The sequence below is a fragment of the Neofelis nebulosa genome, chromosome 15 (genome assembly GCF_028018385.1).
Source record: "Neofelis nebulosa isolate mNeoNeb1 chromosome 15, mNeoNeb1.pri, whole genome shotgun sequence".
Classification (NCBI taxonomy): domain Eukaryota; kingdom Metazoa; phylum Chordata; class Mammalia; order Carnivora; family Felidae; genus Neofelis; species Neofelis nebulosa.
Genome location: NC_080796.1, coordinates 37,946,070 through 37,967,702, shown reverse-complemented (window position 1 = coordinate 37,967,702; position 21,633 = coordinate 37,946,070). Strand labels below are relative to the sequence as shown.

Sequence of the window (21,633 nt, the reverse complement as noted above, 5' to 3'; positions counted from 1 at the left end):
CTCACTCCTTCCATTCATTTTGGTGACTTTTTTTTACTGCAGCCAAGTAGAAATAGAGTGGATGTCTTACCTATACTGACAAGTAGTCCAAGAATCAAAACAGTTTGGGAACCACTAGGAGGGGAAAAATTAGGGAAGCTATTTCTTGATTTTAGACAGTCCTTAAAGAAAATTTATTAGGGGAGCACCTAGCTAGCTCGGTCAGAGGGGCATGCGACTCTTGATCTCAGGGTCATAAGTTCGAGCCCCACTTTGGGTGTAGAGATAACTAAAAGAAAGAAAAGTTAAAAAAAAAAAATTAAGTGGTAAAACTTGTCTCCAGTTTCTAATAATCAACTAGTAGTACAACAGAATGGTGACAGAGCTATCTGAATTACACATAGTTGAATAAAAATCTTGTGTTGTATTTTCTGATATGAACATGGGGAGTTATAGACAAGAGTCTGAAAAATACACATAGCAACAAGGAAAAAGAGAAAAAAAAACTTTACAAAACTTCTCTTTTAGCAAACCTAGGAGAAAAACAGAAATATAAAAACTCCAAAAATCATGAGATCAGGACTGAGATCAAACAAGACTGACATCAGACAGAATCTGTGATGGGAGTGAAAAGCAGAGACAGAGACAGAGACAGAATATGGCATGTGATGAGGATTGTGGCAGATCTCCAAAAACAACAGCAAAAACGCACTTCCCTAAAGAGAAGGGTTTACACTGGCACACTCAGGCTGTGTCCCTCCATTCACAGCCGCAAAGGAAGGAGTGGGAAGTCCAGAATTGGTGGCAAAAAGCCACCTAAATTCAGTCTGGTTTGGAGAAAAGCAGAGGACCTGTGGCAACATAGAGAAGCACACCCAGGTGCCATATGTAAAAAAGACTTTCTCTGAGGCAGAAATCTGGAATCTACCTTGGCCCTCCTACCCGTACCTCCTGCAAATAGCTGACTGTGAAGAATCCAACGCATTAAGGTACAAGGAATAAAAAGGTAACTGTCACAGCATTCACTTAGAGATACCGTAAGAAAAATGGTAGAAATGAGCAGCACAATGTACCAAATGTCAAAGAATGCTCACTAGAAAAATATTACACTATATAAGATAAAAATTATAACTAAATATTCTTGTATGAATTTAAGAAAATCAGTGAAGTCACTACCACTATGAAGAAAATCACAAAGCATAAGTATAAGAACTCAAGGAAGAAATGTCTAGGCAACAGGAATAGTGAAAGCATGAACTGATAGAACTCAAGAAAGAAACAGAAGAATACATAAAACCGTCACAGAAATGAAGAAGAAACTGAAATGAGAACAAAGAGAGACAGTGCAGAAGACATGGTAAGAGACATTAAAGATAGAAACACACATATGAGGGGCGCCTGGGTGGCTCAGTCGCTTAACCATCCAACTTTGGCTCAGGTCATGATCTCAAGGTCTGTGAGTTCGAGCCCTGCATCGGGCTCTGTGCTGACAGCTCAGAGCCTGGAGCCTGCTTCGGACTCTGTGTCTCCCTCTCTCTCTGCACCTCCCCTGCTCACACTCTGTCTCTCTCTCTCTCAAAAAATAGACATTAAAAAATTTTTTTAAAAACTTACACATATTAAAAAGTGTTTAAAACAATTAATGAGAAAATGACAGATTAAAAAGGGAGAGCCAACAAATATAAAATTAGGTCGCTAAAAAAGAAAATCAAAACAAGCAAACTAAATAAATATTTAAAGATATAATTAAAGAAAACTTCCCTAAATAAAAGAGACTTAAAGCCACATATTAAAAGGGCACAGATGAGCCAGCATATACTATACCAGCATATCTTAGTACAATTACTAAATATTAGACAGAAAGAATCCTTTGAGCAGATAGGCAACAAAGATAAAATCATTAATAATGGAAAAAAACAAGCTGGCTTCACACACCTCCACAGCAACAGTGAATGCCAGAAGACATTTGTATAACACTATATTACTCTAGGAAAAGGTGAGCCAAGGATTTTATTACCTGCCAAGCTGTCCTTCAAGTATAAAGCAACAAAAAAATGAAGTTCTAAACATGTTGCAAGAATAATTCCCACATTGTTCTCATGATCCTTATTGAGAAACCAGTAGTGAATGAACTTCAGCCAACCAAAGAATGACTGGGAAAAATTTCTGCAAAAGTCCTTGGGTTAGCATTATATATGTATTTAACTGAAGAATTAAGACTAAAACAGAGGGAGATAAGGGTGATAAATTTAACATAAATATTATAGGCCTTGACAATGTATAAATGCAAATAACAAAAATTGGGAGCAGGAAGTATAATAAGCTTACTGATTACCTTAACATAATAGCTGGAGTCAACAGATAGTCTTAAAGCTCAAAAATCAAGTACTAGAGGTATACATAATATTATAAATGCAAATACTATTGTGAATAAATGCTACTGAGTATTGACTAAGATTGGGTGATGGAGAAGAGAAAGGGGAAGAGAGAAGATTTAAACAGAATTTTGCCTTTGTTCCTAGAAGAGAACTAAGAGTTACTATCAACAGAGAACTAAGAACATCATATAAAGCAACTAACAAGAGAAAAATACAAACCTTCCTAAATACCACAACAACAAAAGAGCAACAAACAGCGAAAGACCCAAAATTGATATAAAACAGGAAATGGGGCGCCTGGGTGGCTCAGTCAGTTGAGGATCCAACTCTTGATTTCAGCTCAGGTCATGACCCCAGGGCCATGGGACTGAGCCTGCTTAAGACTCTTCCTCTGCTCCTCTCTCTCTCTCTCTCTCTTTCTCTCACACACACACACACACACGCACACACACTCTCTCTCTCTCTCTCTCTCAAATAAAAAAAAAGAAAAACCAACAGAAAACATAAAATAAAATGCCAGAGCCCAAACAAAGCATATCTGACATACAAATAAATATAAATAGATTCAACTCATATTAAAACAAAGAGATTTACAAATTTACTCATAAAGTGAAAATCTAACTCCATGTTGATTACTAGACTACTTCGAAATCAAAGTAATTTTAAAAGTTTGAAAACAAAGAATGGGCAAAGAAATACCAGCCAAACAAACAAAAAGAAAGCAGGAATTGTTTTATCCAGTTCTTTTTGACTCAAGAATCTGTGGTCTTAACCATTACAAACTGCAATACTGCTTCGTGTGTTCCTGGGTATGTGTGCATGAATGAGTATACTTTTAAAGAGAACTATCTAAATAAATTACTCAATTGTATATGATCTTTGAAATAAGACTAGATTCCAAACTTAAAGTACTGCCAGACTGCTGAGTTCAAAGCATTTAATACTACGTTTTCATATAAAAATCAAAACATTGTACTGAAAATACCTTGCCTGGATTTCTGCCCATGATGTTATGGACCTAACATCATGCAGTAACCCTTCACTCTGTTGACAATCTATTGTCAAGCACTCAAAAACAAAAATCCTAATTGAACTGTCGTTCTCTGTAAGGGTAGAGATTTAAGGAAGTGCCATTTCATTAAATTTATACTATACTACAAATATTTCTATTGAAGCCACAGGTTTTTTTTAACCTCCTGCAGAAATCCATAGCAATGACATTGCTTTCGGGTGTTAAAAGCTGTAGTTTAGTAAAAAGATTTCAAGCCTCAGAAACAAAAGGACATACAGGTAGTAAAGATTAAAAGACTCTAGGAATATTATATAAAGATCAATAATGACTCTACTCGTAGTGACATCAACTCAGTTAGTGCTTAAAGGGAAATAACTGTGACCCTCTGTGTTTGAATTTCCACAACAATAACAAAAGGAAGGTATTATCATTATACCATCCTGCTAAGTACCGACCTGGTAAGACTGTTGTAGGCATTAAATGGCCGAGACGCTCAGGACACCGCTTGGTTTAATGTGTCAATAAATGCTAGCTAGCTAATGTGATCATCACAAAGATACAAATTTCAAACTGACACATTAGGCAAGTCTTTTAAATCTGATATAATTACTGATTATCCAGTTAACCCCACAGACAAGTACTTCCCTAGTGGAAAAAAAAAAAAGGCATTTAAAGCAGCTCCGTCCCTAAGTTCCCTATTCCCTCTCTGCTACCACCTACCACCTGCATGAGATCAGGAGCCCTTCCTCTTTAATCCCATGGTAAATCTCCACTAGAGCATTATACCAGGATGTTTTCTTTGTTGGTGCACTATCTTCCCCACCAAGGCTTCTGTGAACTCCTTAAAGTCAGCAACTATGTCTTTTGCATCTCAGCATCTCCAGGGCACCTGTTCCCACATATAATAGAAGCTCAGTAAAGGTGTGTTAAATTAACAAATGTGAGGGGCGCCTGGGTGGCGTAGTTGGTTAAGCGTCCGACTTCAGCCAGGTCACAATCTCGTGGTCTGTGAGTTCGAGCCCCGCGTCAGGCTCTGGGCTGATGGCTCGGAGCCTGGAGCCTGTTTCCGATTCTGTGTCTCCCTCTCTCTCTGCCCCTCCCCCGTTCATGCTCTGTCTCTCTCTGTCCCAAAAATAAATAAAAAACGTTGAAAAAAAAATTAAAAAAAAAATAATAAATTAACAAATGTGACAGTGTAAGAGATGGATATATAGATGCATTTATGTACATGTGTGAAAAACATGATCCAGCTCAGGGTTTACATTTTGTGGACTGCAATGTGTTTGCTATCAGAGGTTTCAGGAAGTTAGGGGAAGGAGGTGCAAGAAAAAAGGAATCATTCAAGAAATACTTAAGGGGACTCTGTGAGCTTCCGGCAAGAAACTTTACTCTAGGGTTATAAAGACCACAGCTCTACCTGTAAAGAGTTCACAGCGCTGTGGGCACTGAGCAGGTAAGGATCTCACCCCCACCAGTGAGCAGAGATGTTAAAGTTAAAGCCAGATTAAGCCATGTGACTCCCAACTCTAAACTGCAGGGCTCTTTCCACTAGAACAGTGCCTTTCAAATGTTGAGTGGGCTTATAGTAAAAAATACATCCTGTAGCACTCCCCAGTACAGATACACGTTTCTGATCTTTTTATCTTCATTCTATTCTATTTCACTGTTTTTCAATGTTCAGCCTGACACACTAAATTGGCTTATGACTCAAAGGTGGAAAAATACTGCTCTAGGAGATATATTTTTAATCTCTAGAGTTTTGATGTCAGATAGAATTCCTAATAGTTTTTCTCACACAATGAATGTGTATCCCAGCAAAAAAGGTAAAACACTATCAAATAACCAAATAACCCACAAGGACTAATGGAGTCATGCCAGCTAATCTCCATCCGCTTTCCCTAAAGCCACAAATACCCAATCTGAGGGAAAGAGTGTTTTCTGGGCAGAAACAAACTGGTGGCAAGCCTCCTGACACCCCAGCTCCCTTCCGCCAGACTATGGCCCAAAGACAATTATTCTATATAGAAATTCTGGGGGCACCTGGGTGGCTCAGTCGGTTAAGTGGCCGACTTTGGCTCAGGTCATGATCTCGTGGTCTGTGAGTTAGAGCCCCGCGTCGGGCTCTGTGCTGACAGCTCAGAGCCTGGAGCCTGTTTCAGATTCTGTGTCTCCCTCTCTCTGACCCTCCCCTGTTCATGCTCTGTCTCTCCCTGTCTCAAAAATAAATAAACGTTAAAAAAAAAAATTTAGAAATTCTGGAGCTTCCACTTACAGTGAATATTTTTTAAATGATTTTGTATAAGAGACTTTGAAGGTGTTTGGATGGGGAACAATAAATTTATTAAAATAAGTGAATGGGGAGTGCCTGTGTGGCTCAGGTGGGCTCTTGACCTTGGCTCAGTTCATGATCTCATAGTTCATGAGATCGAGCCCTTTGGGCTCTGCACTGACAGTGTGGAGCCTGCTTGGGATTCTTTCTCTCTCTCTTTCTCTGTCCCTCCCCCACTCTCTCTCTCTCAAAAATAAATAAATAAACATTTAAAATAAATAAAGTGAACAAAAATTGAACTATTTTAAACACATTTTATGTAAAAAAAAAAATCTCTTTGAAATTTGCCATGCTTCACTTAAATTGGGAGGAGGGAAGTGATTTATCCCAGATCTGAATAAAATATACAGAAGATCATTAGTTAAGCTAGTACCTCTTCTTGTTTGCTCTCAAAATATTAGGTCAAAGACAGTATACAACTTTTCCTCAACATGAGATGTTTGTACAGCATTTCCCATGAAAGGAAATGTGGTAACAACTACATCACTATCTAGTAGCAAGCTAGGGATGAACAAACTCCAATGTCCTCAGAGTTCTTTCAACAAATGTGTTCTCCTGGGGGTGCCTAGATGGCTGTCAGTTGAGCACCTGACTCTTGATTTCTGCTCAGGTCATGATCTCACAGTTCATGAGTTCGAGCCCTACATCAGGCTTCCCACTGACAGCGCGGAGCCTGCTTGGGATTCTCTCTCTCCATCTCTCTCTGTCCTTCCTCCACTCTCTATCTCTCTCAAAAGTAAATAAATAAACTTAAAAAAAAAAAAAAAAAAAGAAATGTGTTCCCCTGGAAAGTCACAAACAGGCAGAAAGACCAGAAAATCTCTTTCTCCATGTTCTGGGTCCACAGGCAGTACTCCAGCTCTAAAAACACAAACTAAGTATAAGAATGTTCCTTCAAGTTCTTTGACTGGCGTTGCCATTCACCATCCAAGAAGCAAGTCTGAGTTTAAAGCAGTAATTTTTGTGACATTTGCCTCAAATTAAAAGACAATTTTAGGGCACTTGGGTGGCTCAGTCAATTGAGCCTCTGAATCTTGGTTTCGGCCCAGGTCATGGTCTCAGCATCGTGAGATCAAGCCCCAAGCCCCACATTGGGCTCCACTCTGGGTGTTGAGCCTGCTTGAGGTTCTCTCTCAAAAAAATAAAATAAATTAAAAAAAAATTAAAACACAATTTTATAAGACTTTAACAAATCCTCCCTATCATCCCCAAAGAAATCTGGTTAGAACTATGTTCAGAAAAATATTCTTTTTATAAAGACAAAATGCATTTTTCCTAAGAAAAAGGAAAAAGCCATACTTACTATTTATCAGATCTATCCAATGGAACTTTCTCTGGGGATGGAAGTGTTCTGTGTCTGTGCTCTCCAATACAGTAGCCACCACCCACCTAATACAGAGCCCTTGAAAGGTGATTGATGTGACTGGGAAAGTGTATTTTAAGGTTTTTTTTTTCATTTTAATTAATTTAAATTTAAATAGCTGCATTCGCCCAAGTACCTACCTTTGGGGTAGCATAGGTTAGATAATCAACAAAAGCAGCAGAGAACTCAGTTGTCTTAGACTCAATGTCACAATTTGAAAAAATGATATTATACACAAATATTCAATCTCCAACTTCCCAATTAACATTTCATTACTTAATATTTAAGTTGTCCTCAGAAGTGTTTTTCCACAAAGTTTGGCGATTTCTATTCTGAAATATGAACATTTTAGATCTGCCGAGCAGAATCCCTTTGGCAGCGTTCAATTTTCTGTCTGTGAAACTTAAGCACAGGGAAAGGAAAAAACTGAATCCCACCTTCCTCTTGATACAAAGGGAAGAAATGGAATACATAATCCAGACAAAGGCTAATGTAACCTCTTTCATGGGTACATCTGCTCACCAATCCCCTGCTTATGTTGCTTTAGACCCAGCTGTGGCTTTCCACAAAAGTCATTTCTACATTTGTTTGACCTCTTGATTGTGTTTCCTTATGATCAAACCGTCTCAAAGCATTCTACCTATTGGAAAACCATTTAAAATATAAACACTAAAATATTCTATATTTATTTTTTATTTATTTATTTATTTTTTTTCCAACGTTTTTTATTTATTTTTGGGACAGAGAGAGACAGAGCATGACCGGGGGAGGGGCAGAGAGAGAGGGAGACACAGAATCGGAAACAGGCTCCAGGCTCCGAGCCATCAGCCCAGAGCCTGACGCGGGGCTCGAACTCACGGACCGCGAGATCGTGACCTGGCTGAAGTCGGACGCTTAACCGACTGCGCCACCCAGGCGCCCCTAAAATATTCTATATTTAAATGGTTAGAATGCAGTAGCCTGAAGAGAACAGATGCTTCAGAGAGACTAAAATATGCAGATCATGCCAGGACCACTTTCCAAGCAGGTGGCAAAAGAAACTGCGCAGTTCCACAGTCAGCAAGGGAGAGACACCACAAGAAAATATCCTCAGAAATGCCTTGCAGCCATGCTGTGGCCAAAGGTTAACTCACTTTAACTTCAAGCAGCATCACTGCACTCACTACAATCTCAAGGTCAATGCCAATTTTTTTTCAGCTTCTCATTATGCTAACCCTTATACACAAACAAACCACACACACGGGCACAAACATTTCGCTAATTTCATTGTGTTTAAGTAGAATGAACTTCTAGAACTCTAGTCTATGAGTTGACTTAAAACTGGCCAACAAGTATACAATACAAAGAGCAAAGTCACGAGTACCACATATCATATTTGTGGAAGCTTAAAACTACACAGAACAAAGCAATTCTAAGACAGCAGTACTTCAGGTAAGAATTCAGCACCATAGTTGAGAACTTCATTTTTTCCCCCTCTACCACTACTACTGCTACCACAAGGTCCTAAAAGAGGACTAGAAGCTCACCTACTGTACCCAAAGGGCACTGGATCTCAACAAGACCCGTGACAGGGAAGCAATGCACACACTATCCCAGGAGCTTTGGGTCTTGCAGAATAATAAATAGCATTGCCAAAAGGAAAAAAGACTTCATCTGGGGCAACTGAGAGCACTCTGACCTAGCAAGAGTCTGTTGGACTCCATAAAAGCTATGTGTTGTCAGTCCTTTTTTTATGTATATGGATAAAATCTACAGATGCAGCCTGGGCAGGAAAGAAGGAGACAGAGAATTTAAAACGGGGAACTGCCATGCTGTGTGACCCCGAGAGGACCCTCATACCCTCCTCACTTTTCCAAGCTGTGAACTACAGACTCCACTGACCGCAGCATCTGCAGCATGATCTCTAAGGAAACTATCAATTATAAAATCCTATGATAACAGCCTCAATGTCTAAGACAAGTGCTAGAAACCTCAATGCTTTTTTTTTTTTTTTTCATCTTTGTAATTCTTAGGGGAAAAAAGTCAAATGAACATAATAAACAAAGAATTTTCACATCAGAGGCCCAAGTTCTCAAAGCACATAAGGCTTATAAAGAGAAAATAAAAATAAACACTACTTCTCATTTAGTTCTTTAAAAGTCCACTTCAGAACAGCATTAATCTGGCTCCCCAAAATGCAATTTAAAGGCAGAAATATAAATCTACTTAAAGACACTCAGAACATAAATTAGTTTGGCATAGATAAAACTTAATTCTTATATTTAATATTCTAATACACATGTATGAGATTAAAATATAGATTCTAGTAAACAAAAGAAACATACATCACAGAAAGAAAGCCATGTTTTGCTTGACTCAAAATGTTAACACGATACTACATTAAATGAAAAAACTTATTAAACTATCTTAGCACAAATATGGCCCAGTCCTTTTTCTAAATTCCTAATGTGTTTATGGGCTAAATATGTGATCTCATTTTATAAGCCCTCAAGTCCTATATAACCCACTCCTATTCCTCTAGGTGAGCCTTGGCAAACCGGTTTGAATCAATGTCAATCACATTAAAAACATACTATTTAAGGAATTTATCAGGATGTAACTATGAAATTATACATCTGAAAATATCATCGTTCCTAAATTGGGATTCTGAAAAAAAAAAAAAACTCAATAGAATTGTTTTCTATTTATTGTTTTAATAGCCAAAGCATCAAGGCATCTTCAACCCCAAATGTAATATATATTTAATCATGGCTCCTGACTTAGGCATAACATTATAAATTGTTTCATACGCGTTAAACAAAAGTGCTCACACTCTTACCTGTATATCCAGCATACCATCCCCAAGAAGCCACCATTCCTAAAAGCCATTTATACATGAGTCCTTCAATATACCAGAACCGCTTACTGTCCAGCAGTCGAAGGGGCTGAAGTACAATTACATAGCAGAGGTAGGATAAAAGAGCAACCAGGTTGTTGGCGACCATGAAGGCAAACCTCAACAGGGCTTTCACCAAGATCCAGCCCAGCCACGGAGCTTCTTCCAAAGTCACAGCCATTCTCACATGGGCGTCCGTCCTGTCTTTCTGAGGTGAAAGAAAAATTCATTTAAAAAGGAAAATGGATCACACACATCCAAATAGTCACTAACACAGAAATCGCCTCCAGCACAAAAACACGAGAAAAATCGAGGGTCTAAGCTTTCGCGGTGTAGTACCTCGGTGATCTCTCCGGGAAATTCCAGAGGGGGACAGAGAGCGAGGGAGGAGGAGCCGCACAAGGTCAAGGGAGCTGTTCACGGAGGCACAGGGTATGTCATAATATATTTAGCAAACGATAATACTATCCCCACTAACTAATCAGTGGCCGTCCCCGCACCGCGCCTCACTGCAGTCTGCTGTCTGGACTTTGGGGAAGAAAAACAGACCCACTTGCTTCAGACCCCCCTCAGTATTTCCAAACTGACGACACGAGTGAAAGGAGGCTGTTGCAGGGACCCGATCCCCTTTCCCAGCTAGGAGAACCTGGGTACCCGAACCACTACCATTCCTGCACATCGATCGTGCCTTAGAACGGTCTCTCGCCTTAGCAAAACGAGTTAGGCTAACAATGTTCATTTGCGGCGAAGGGGTTTTTGTTTAACCTTTGACTCAGGGTGAAAAAAAGGAGAAGGGCCTAGAAAAGAGGGCAGGGAGGTGAGAGGAAGAAAGTGGGGGCTAAGACAGCGAAAGGAGGAAGGACGGGAGTAGGGGGAGGGGAGCAAAAGCCAGAAGGAGGTGAAGGCACGGGGGGCACAGATGAGAATGAAGTCCCGGACCGGAGGGCAGGCAAGCCAGGGATGATGTTAGAAGCGCGGAGGAAGAGGCGACGGCAGCGCTCGGGAGGGGGTGGGGGTGGGGGGTGCGGGGGGCGCCCGCAGCGGTTTCCGCGGCTGGGGTTGGGGTCGCGGCGGCGAGGGCGGCTCGCGCGCCGGGCTCACCTCGGCTGGCGCGGACGGCGGGCGGTGGAGCGCGGGGGCGAGCGGGGCCGGGGGCCGGCGGCCCGGGGCGCGGTGCTGCGCGGCGGCGGCGGCGGTGGCGGGTGTCCCCGGCCGAGGGGTCGCGGTCATGGACGCGGCGGCGGCTGAGGCGCGGCGCGAGCGGGCGCGCGGGCACCCTATAACCCTCGCGGCTGCCTGCGGACAGAGGGACGGCGGGGACTCAGGGGCCGGACCTGTCACCGGGGCGGGTCCGGGGAGGCGGGCGGATGCCCCGCGCCCCCGCCTCCTCCTCGGGGCCTACCGCGCCCTCGTCCCTCATGCCGCCGCCGCCGCCTCCTCCCCGGACCGCACGACGACGACACCCCTTCCCCGCCCCCTCCGCGCCGTTCCGGGCCCGGCGCCGCCGCAGCCCCGGGCCTGCGCCCGCCGAGCCGGAGGTTACCTCGGGCGGGCCGGGCCCCGGCCCGGGCTGCGGGAGCCAGAGGAGCCGGAAGAATGCATGGCCGGCGGCGGGGCCGGCGGAAGGAGGCGGCGGCGGGGCCCGGCCCCGCTCCGGCTGCGGCGCGGCCCGCGCCCGGTCCCCGCGGCGCTGAGACTCGCTCCCCGGGGCCGGGCCGCGTTCGCCGGGGTGGCGGGGAGGGGCGGCGGGGAGGAAGCGGCGGGAGCCGAGACTTCGGCGGAGCCGCCCCCAGAGCGCCCTCTAATGAAGGCTCGGCAGCCGCCGCCCGCGTCCCCGATCCCGCTGGTCCTCGGGTCCCGGCCCTTGGGGCTGCCTGGTCCCTAGGCCGGCTGGACCTCGCCGAGCCCCGTTCCCAGGAGGAGGGCGGCTGAGAACGGTCTGGTAAGGAGCAGCTGTCCTTACACCACACGAGGAGTGCCGCGGTCCGATCGAGAGCCGCCTTTCAGACCACACGGCCGGTTCTCATTGTTAGCGCTCTCCCGCGTCGGACCAACCCATTACTGCCCAAACTGGGAAGCTGTCTCCTGGGAGGCTGGATGCCCTCTTTCCTTTCCTAATAAAACCCAGTTGCTCTCACGGCTTCTCTTCTGAACCTCCCCAGAGTATAAAGGTCTAGAGTTTAAAATCAATTCATCTTAAGGGTCAGAATTCCTGTTTCTGGAGAACACCCAGAACAGTAATGACAGTTCCAATCGCCCATCCACGTCCCCACCCCCATCCCCCTAAAGAAAAAAAAATAGGAATCCAGTGGGAATGAGTGAGTGGTCTACCCAGAGACACTGAAATTTAGTTAGTCAAAGAGGGAAAAGCACTTAGGCAGAGCCTGCCACTGAATAAGTGCTCAAAAAATAGTGGCCATAGGTACCCCTGGGCAGACCAGGTCACTCCTGGGACACTGGAACTGCATTCTGTTTCAAATTCTGGACGGCCATAAGGAGAACAGGCAAAATGACCCAATGACCTGCCCACTTGAACATTCTCAAATGGCCTACCTAAATTTCAGCTTAAAAAAAAAAAAGGGATGATATCCCTTCATCAAATTCGTTAATGGGTGGGGAGCAGTTTTTACATGTCCCTAAGTGAACTGCCACGTTTAAATCAGAATGCCACCTATTCTATTTTGATGACATTTGTTACTGTGTTTGCTTGGGACTCTCAACTATTTCTAATTCCCTCCTTGGTCCACAAATGAAAGAAAGAAAATTCATTTTTATGCCATATGAAAGAATACCTTCTATTCCCATTCCCTCCATTCTATTCCCTCTATTCCCATGCATGAAAGCACAGAGCCTGGCTGAAAGAATTGATTAGAATTCCTTTCTACCTATTATTAATTTGTTTTTATTTATAGATATTATTTATCTCTTTCACTAATATATACAGTTGTGTGGGGCATAAAAAGGGGTAGACCCTATCAGAGAACTTTCCGTATAATTTCAACTAATGTGTAGCAAAGAAAAGTTAGATATGCCCTTTCTATTCCTTTGTATTTTCTCTGAGAATATAGGTACCAACGTAGTAACATCTTTAAATAAATCTCGTGAGAGAAAAAATATTCATACTGTAGATTATTGTTGTTCAAAAGATACCATTATATTCTTTTTTATTCAAGTATAGTTAACATACAGTGTTATATTAGTTACAGGTGCACAATATAATGATTCAACAATTCTATACATTACTCATCCCAGTAAGGGTATTCTTAATCCCCTTCACCTATTTCCCCCATCTCCCCACCCACCTCCCCTCAGCAACCACCAGTTTCTTCTCTGTAGTTAAGAATCTGGGTTTTGTTTGTTTGTTTGTTTATTCCTCTGTTTTGTTCCTTAAATTCCACATATGAGTGAAATCATATGGTATTTGTCTTTCTCTGATTTATTTTACTTAGCATTATATCCTCTAGATCATTCATGTTTTCGCAAATGGCAAGAGTTCACTTTTTTATGGCTGAGTAATATTCCACTATAATATATATCTTCTTCATCCATTCATCTATGGATGGACATATGGTTGCTTGCTTCCATATCATGGCTCTTGTAAACAATGCTGCAATAAATATGGGGGTGCATAGATCTTTTTGAATTAGTGTCTTTGTTTTCTTTATACCCAGTAGTGGAATTGCTGGATCATATATGGTAGTTCTATTTTTAGTTTTTCTAGAAACTTCCATACTGTTTTCCACAGTGGCTGCACCAGCTTGCATTCCTACCAACAATGCATGAGGGCTCCTTTTTCTCCACAGCCTTGCCCACGCTCATTATTTCCTATGTTTTTTAGTTTAGCTATTCTGACAGGTATGAGGTGATATCTTACTGTTTTGATTTGCATTTCTCTGTTGATTAGTGATGTTGAGCATCCTATCATGTGTCTGTTGGTCATCCGTATGGCTTCTTTGGAAAAATATCTACTCATGTGCTCTGTCCATTTTTTAATTGGACTGTTGGTTTTCTTGGTGTTGGGTTGTGTAAGTTCTTTTTTATATATCATTATATTCTTAAGTGAATAAGATAGGTGAGGCATGGATTCTATTTGATCTATCCCATTCAGGATTCCTCATATGCTGGTAAACACTGGCTGACACTTAATATGTACAATGGGATTTATACTTGGTTCCTGGATCACTGAGAATCTGCCAGAGCACAGATACACCAGCACTTGCTACTATGTAATTAGTACTAGCCAGCCAGGCCCAGAAAAGGTCCAGAGGTTGAGCAGGACCTTGAATAGTGGGTCTCAAACTTTAGTATGCAAAATACCTTGGGATGTCTATTGAAAGGATAGATTCTTGGACCTCACCCCAGAACATGTTAGTACTTCCAGAGGGGCCTGGAGCCTGCATTTTGAAAAGTATCATAGGTAATTCTGATGTGGGTAATATGCAGACCTTACTTTAAGAAAACCTGACCTAGAGGTATCCTGAGATAATTACATTCTTTTCTAGACCCTTCATAATTCTACATTATTTGATCGTATCTGTTCTGATCTGTATGAGTCAGCTTTGGCTGCTATAACAACGTACCACAGACTGCGGAGCTTAGACAACAGAAATCTATTTTCTCACAATTCCGGAGGCTAGGAGGTTAAGATCAAGGTATTGGCAGGGCCACACTCTCTCTGAAGTCTCTAAGGAAGTTCCTTCCCAACAGGGTTGCTTTCTCCTGAGGCCCTTCTCTCTGGTTTGTAGATAGCTGCCTACTTCCTATGTCTTAACATGGTTGTTGCTGTGTGTGCACATGTGTCTGATGTCGGTCTCTTTCTGTGTATCTCAATCTCTTCTTATAAGGACACCAGTCACATTGGATTAGGGCCCACCCTAATGACTCCCATTTTAACTTAATTACCTCTTTAAAGGCCCTCTCTCCAAATGCAGTCACATTCTGAGGTCCTGAGGGCTAGGGCTTCGATATATGAGCTTTAGGGGACACAGTTCAGTCATAGCTGTGTCAGTTCAGTCATAACATCATCCTTCTACTGTTTACACTGCAGAATTTTGCTGTTTAAGTAGCTCCTTATGGAAGGGATGTAGAAGCCCTAATTCTGATTATTTTAGCTTTTCTCCTCTTGACTGGCTCCTGCCTCATTAGACTTTTCTTGAAGTTAAGCAAACAAAGCAATACACCATATTCCAAGTGTAGATATACCCTGGTCTTTTGTTGTCCAGGGTGAATAAAAGGGCTTATTTTTCTAATCGCAGCACATTCAGTTTCAAGCCAATTCAGTACCTACAATGGTTAGGAATCTGCATTTGAGCTGACTTCAGGGAACAATATCAGATGATGCTTTATTTATTGTACTTCAGAGTTCATTCTAGATATAAAATACCTACCTACGTAAACCTTTTCTTTCCCCTGTCGCCTTTCAACCCACTTAGGTACCCTCCTGAGATGTTTTTTGGTTTTGTTTTTTTTTTTTTTGGTAGCTTATTTCCAAAACAGCACAGGCAGCCAGATGTATAAATGCTTTGAATGACTGTAACAAGAAGTTTGAGAAAGCCAGTTTTTCTAGAGAGATCTGTAGAAAGCAAGAACCTTCCTCAATAGCTCCCTGCTACCTTAGAGCTATGTTTATCAAAACACAAACATTAAGTCAAGAATTTGAGAGCCTTCATATATCCTCCAATAGGGGAAAGGGGAGAACAGACGCCACCCTATATGTGGCTATAGCCACAGGCCTTATAGTTTCGGTTTCAAAAGCCCACATTTGGACCACAAGAAGATGGTCCGTTGGAGGAGAAATATGACTTCTTACATTTCCAGGAGTCTCCAGACACTTTAAAACAATCTAACCACAACATCTCAGAAGGTTTGATTCCACCCATCTGGTCCACATACACCTAACAAACTAGGTTATAACCAGGAAGGGACTCCCTTGGGCAGAAGAATCCCCCCGGGCTCTCTCTTTTCCTAGTAGCAATTACAAAAACATTTCACCTTCCCCGGGCTGCTCTCTGCACTGGAGCCCCTGTGACTATTTCCTGTCTAAGGGGAAGCCCCGTCGGCAGTGTTATAAGTGTAGGATGACTTCACATGGTTCCTCCCCATCACCAGAGTTGTAAACCAGGCATTAGCACCCCAAGAGAATCAAATTCTGACAGCTGTCGGCTTAACTTCAAATCAAAAGGGAAATATATATATATATTATATTAATATATATATTAATATACATATAAAATATATTTTTTCTTTTATATTAGTGTCAGTAATCATTTTATATAAAATGTATTAGGGATTATAGCCTTAATATTTTTTAGACAAGTTGGGTCAAATCATCAAGACTTGACTGCAGTTTGATGTAAGTCATTTCAGCAACTTTTTATTAACAAGGTTGGCCCTAAACAATATTGTGAAGTAAACAATTCTCTCTTCTTGTCTGCACCCCTCTCCTTTTCAACTTCCTTCCCTTTTCCCCTGTTAATACTAAAATGGTCCCTAGTTTCCAGAAGGCACTGAAGACCCTGCCTAAGAACCCCCATACACACACACCAGACAACCCTCCAAGCTGGAACTTTCTTTCTTACCTGTCCAACATTGCATTTCCTTGTTTCAGCCCTGTCGTTCCTACCTAATGTGGTAAACTAATCCCTGCTGAGCTGCTCGTGGCTACATGTTCCCTCTTCCTAAAGTCTGAACACTTTATAAAGGCCCTCCTAAAATCCCCTGAGCCTTAATTCATGTGCAGTGGTAGATTCTCAGGTACTGTAGTAGATGAGTATTCTTGTAAGATATTTTGGAGAAGGCTATTTCAGCAAGTTCTTATCCTGACAAAACCTAGGAAGTCATATAGTACATCTATGAATAAGACAGATTCAGATTTAAAATAGTATTTTCCTGGGGCGCCTGGGTGGCTCAGTCAGTTAAGTGTCTGACTCTTGATTTCAGCTCAGCCCCGCCTCCTGCTCAGCACTGGGTGTGGAGTCTGCTTACGATTCTCTCTCTCCCTCTGCCCCTCCTCTGCTCACATGCTTTCTCTCTCTCTCTCTCTCTTAAATAAATAATTTATAAAATTGTATTTTCCTAACATAAGAGCCAAAATAATGATGTTATTGCTGGTTATGTTAGAATGGTAATAATAGCTGATGTATCAATCACTTTCTACATTCCAGGCCCCGTTCTCAATGGCATACCTGAATTAATTCATTCAGTCTTCACAAAGACCTTATAAGGACCGTATTGTTAGACATATTTTATGGATGGAGAGAACAGACGGTCTGCCTGGCAGGTGGCAGGGCTGAGACTTGATTTCCAGTTCTCTTGATGGGTTCTCAGGCTCCAGAGCCCATGCTCTGACCACACACTATACTGCCTCTCTGAGAGAGATTGGTGGAAAATCTCTTCTCCACTGAGAGAGAGAGAGGAAGTTTCAGAGATGCTACTCTTTTCCAGTCTCACCTCTTATCACTCCCTTCTGAGCCCTCCCCTGTTTTGTGTCCCCCGTCCACCTCCCGCCCACCGTACTCTATTATTCTAGCCATGCTAAGGTTCTCACCCTCTTGAAAGGATGCGCAGTGCAACTTCGCACATACAAGTTCATGCATTTTTTTTGTTCACACTCTTCCCTTCTCTGCATCCATTTGATTATATTCATCCCTTGTGGTCCAGCTAAGATATCAAACAATCTCCCACCACTTCAGAATTCATTGCCTCTTCCTCCATATGTATGCTTCTGCCTCAGTGCTTACTACCTTCTAACAAGCCTGGATATGTTATATTTCAGGATCTCTGCTCAGGTTAGGAGTTCTACATCATCTTTCTTATTATTTTCCTGGTGTCTAGCTTAGTGCCTTATATATGGTAGGAAATGAATTAAAAAAATTATTTTTAATTGGGGAGGAGAGGGACAGAGGGAGAGAGAGAGAGAGAGAGAGAGAGAGAGAGAGAATCTCAAGAAGGCTCCATGCTCAGCACAGAGCACGATACAGGGCTTGATCCCATGACCCTGGGATCGTGACCTGAGCTGAAATCAAGGGTTGTTCGCTCAACCAACTGAGCCGCCCAGGCATCCTGGAAACAAATTTTTTAACTCAATGTTTGTTTGATTTATTCATATTAAATACTTTCTTTTAGGGGGGTGCCTGGGTGGCTCACTTGGTTGAGGATCTGACTCTTGATTTCAGCTCAGGTCACAATCCCAGGGTCTTTGGATCGAGCCTCTCATCAGGCTCCATGCTTAGCATGGAGCCTGCTTGAGATTCTCTCTCTCTCTCTCTCTCTCTCTCTCTCTCTCTCTCCCTCTGCCCCACTCCTCATCTCCCCTACTTATGCGTGCTCTCTCTAAAAAAAAAGTTTAAATAATTTCTTTTTTTTTTAATCGACAAATAGGATGGTGACGTCATCATTATCATCCAAACCAAGCCAGAAGAAATAAGATTGCTAATACTTCATTCCAAAATGTATTTCAATCCTTTAAACATGATTGTTTCAGTAATATTTAGTAACTACAAGTACTTCAACTGAATCACGGACTATGCAAAAGAATATTATTTCTTTTATTCTAAAATAGCATCCTTTCTCTATTCTCAAACTATCACCTATTCCCAATGCATCCTACATTATGTGGTCGTAGTGTTTTCCTTAAAGTACCATATTTAACATTGCACTTTCCCTTTCAAGTTTTGACAACGTCTCCCAGCGTCATAACAAATCTAGTCTGAATGTCTCTATCTGATTTACTTCAGGGCCTTCAATACCCAGTCCCTCACTCCTTCTAGACTTTATCAGCCAACGGGTTACGCACACCAGTGGGTTTCACTTAGGTTCACGTGGCAGAGCCTGGTGCTGCGAGGGCGGCCTCCGTTTACCCTACATTATTATGACCGTTTTTAATGAGTGCCATACAGTTAAAGGTTGGGAAACACTGTCAGATTCCACTTCAATTCTCGTTTACTTCCACCCAGCCTGCTCTGCTTTTAAACGAGCACATCCCGTAGCTTCACTTCGTGGCTGCTCTTCATACCTAGAATACTGTCCTTCTTTCTTTCGGACCATCTTCGAACAACCACGGGGAGTTTGTCTTCTTGTCCAGGACTCCAGAGTCCCTTCTCTGATTTCCTACTGCATTCACCCAGAGCACTTCACGGTTTTGACTCAATTCTTTGCTTTCACACATTCCTTCTGCACACGTGTCGCAGTGGATAGCCACAATTAACTGCCCACTTGGGAGCCTGCACTTGAAAGAGGTCTCAGCGTTCAAACCGCACAGAGTCGAGAAGTTCCAGGTGCACGGTCTTGTGGTGTTCCGCCTCAGAGTGCCAACGAGTACCAGCTGCTCCAACTCATCTCTGCTGGTCCTCGTAGCTGTATCCTGTCAATCCCTCTGTCCTTCCAAGCTCCGCCTTCCCCTGTAAAGCCAGATCCACTTTCTTCAGCCTCTCTAGACCCTTCCAAAAGCTGAGTCTTCTCAATGTCCTGGGTTCCCCTTAGTTTCCGCAGAAGACTTCTTTCTCCACGGTTACCTGAATCCCAGCTTGGCAATTTCCCGGGACTCTGTGCACAGAATTTCCCAGCACTGACTTATTTCTGGAAACAGAATCCTGACTAGCTGCTCTGAACTACCTTCTTCTCCCTTCCTCTGCCCTCACCTCCATCCTCAGGAGACCCCCTTGAATCTCATCTCTAGCTTCCTTTCACAACTCCAAGACCTACCATGGACAAGAAGCTCCTAACTTGTTCTGGAATCTTTGATCCCATAAATATCCAATGTTTCTGGGCTTTCCCATAAATTAAAAAAAAACAAAAAACCCACTGGAGCATCTACATTCTGGTGTGTGTGGGGGGTAGAATTTAGTGATGTCTGATAAGGAAGAGGAATTTCCCTATAGAGAAGGAACACAGGATAATTTCACTTATGAACAGGGGAAATAAAGTGTGGAGAAATGATGTGGCTTGTTCATCATAGAGTATCAGAAATAGAGCTAGGGTGTCCTTATGGGGACTAGTTTCTCCTGGTTGACCCAGGACTTTCATGATTTTAGCATTCAAAGTCCACATCCCAGGAAACTACTCAGTCCCGGCAAATGGCTGATGACCATATGTGGTCTCCTGACCCCTGGGTCCCCAAGCAGTCCCTTTAGCAGGTTACAGAGGCCCAGCTTCCCTACCCACCCTACCTTTTCTCTATTATACCTGCTCCCTGATGAGCTGATACACCAGAGGTTAGTTAACAAGCCATTCAGGGCTGATAGTGTGTTTAATGTTTCCTTGAAAGCATATTACTTGTCCTTACCAGGGTTAAATTTCCCTCTCTTAGCCAAGTCTTCTGCGATGTAGCTTGGCTCTTTCTCTGGTTCTCATCAGCTTAAATCCTAAGGGGTTTGAACAAAAAATTTCACTCTGCTGATAATCCAGCTGTGTGTTTAAAGTTAATTTGTTATCTTGAGGACTAAGCCTGTTGGCTGAGACCCTGTTGTAATGAAAATTATGCCGCCTTGAATTTCTCCAGTGCTTTGTAGTCAACAAAGTTCTTTCTCTCTCCCCGCCCCCCCCACCTCTCATTCTCTCTCTCTCTCTCCCTCTGTCTCTCTCTCTCTTTCTCACACACACACACACACACACACGCACACACATGCACACACATCTTATTGAATGCTAACAATAACCCCTTGAGGATAGGCAGGTACTTATTGGTTGAAAGAAGTAAGAAGGGTAAGGAAAGAATTTCCTTACAAGTAGTTTCCTCTTGAAATGTCTTTAAGAAACATTTTATAAAACACACTTTCAAATCCTTTGTTTCTTTCAAACTTCATCTTCTAAGCATAAACCAAAATGGAGATCTAAATTGTTTGCAATCATTACTTAGAATAGCCAAATGATGGAAGCAGCCCAAGTGTCCAATGACAGATGAATAGATAAAGAAGATGAATGGATAAAAAAGAATGAAATCACGCCATTTGCAAAACCATGGATGGATCTAGAGGGTACAGGACATAATGCTAAGTGAAATAAATCGGTCAGAGAAAGACAAATACCCTATGATTTCACTCATATGTGAAATATAAGAAACAAAACAAATGAGCAAAAGAGAAAAAGAGAGAGGCAAACCAAGAAACACACTCTTAATTGTAGAGAACAAACTGATGGTTACCAGAAAGGAAGTGGATGCAGAATGGGGGAGATAAATGATGGTGATTTAAGAGTACGCTTATCATGATAACAAACCAACAAAATTTTACAAATGAGTAGAAACACTTTGCTCATGAATTGTTTGACTAGTTCCCCTAGAGAAAATGTAAAAATAATTTTAAAACATTGTCTGGAATCAGTTGTTGGCCACCACACAGCTTTGAGAAAGCCCAGAGTAGGGCTGGGGGTTGGGATCCTGGACCAGCTTCTCCCTCCCAACACAGCCACCAACAGGCCCTGGAGTTAGGGTCGCACCCTCTGTCACCAAAGCCTGGCAGGCCCTGCTTCTGTACCCCTTCCCTCCCGGAATATTGCTTCTGTGGGGAAACGCAAACTGATAAACCTTCCCCTGAAATACTACCTGGCTGTAAATTAGGAACTGTCAATAAAGAACATCTCATCGTTTGGTTTCCTATTGTGTAATCTTGTAGACACAAGTTCCTGTTTTAAGTACCATGAATCAAACAAAGCTCTGGGCAAAAGTGACGCTAAAATGCTGCCTCTTCAAGTATGAGATTT

At 42.4% G+C, this 21,633-nt stretch overlaps 1 protein-coding gene across 2 annotated transcripts in view; it reads right to left on the bottom strand.

Moving 5' to 3' along the window:
* Positions 1-11,613, bottom strand: part of LPGAT1 (lysophosphatidylglycerol acyltransferase 1) — a 78,033-nt gene extending 66,420 nt beyond the window's left edge. Inside the window, exons 1-3 of one of the 2 annotated variants that reach the window (XM_058700874.1) lie at positions 11,480-11,613; positions 11,038-11,232; positions 9,880-10,144 (exon numbers count right to left, since the gene is read on the bottom strand). In XM_058700874.1, coding sequence (XP_058556857.1) covers positions 9,880-10,144; positions 11,038-11,166 — 394 coding nt within the window. In that variant the 5' untranslated portion in view covers positions 11,167-11,232; positions 11,480-11,613. Of the gene's footprint in view, positions 1-7,001; positions 7,730-9,879; positions 10,145-11,037; positions 11,233-11,479 lie in introns of those variants that run through there. The other variant, XM_058700875.1, reaches the window with a different exon arrangement.
* Positions 11,614-21,633: the final 10,020 nt, after the last annotated feature.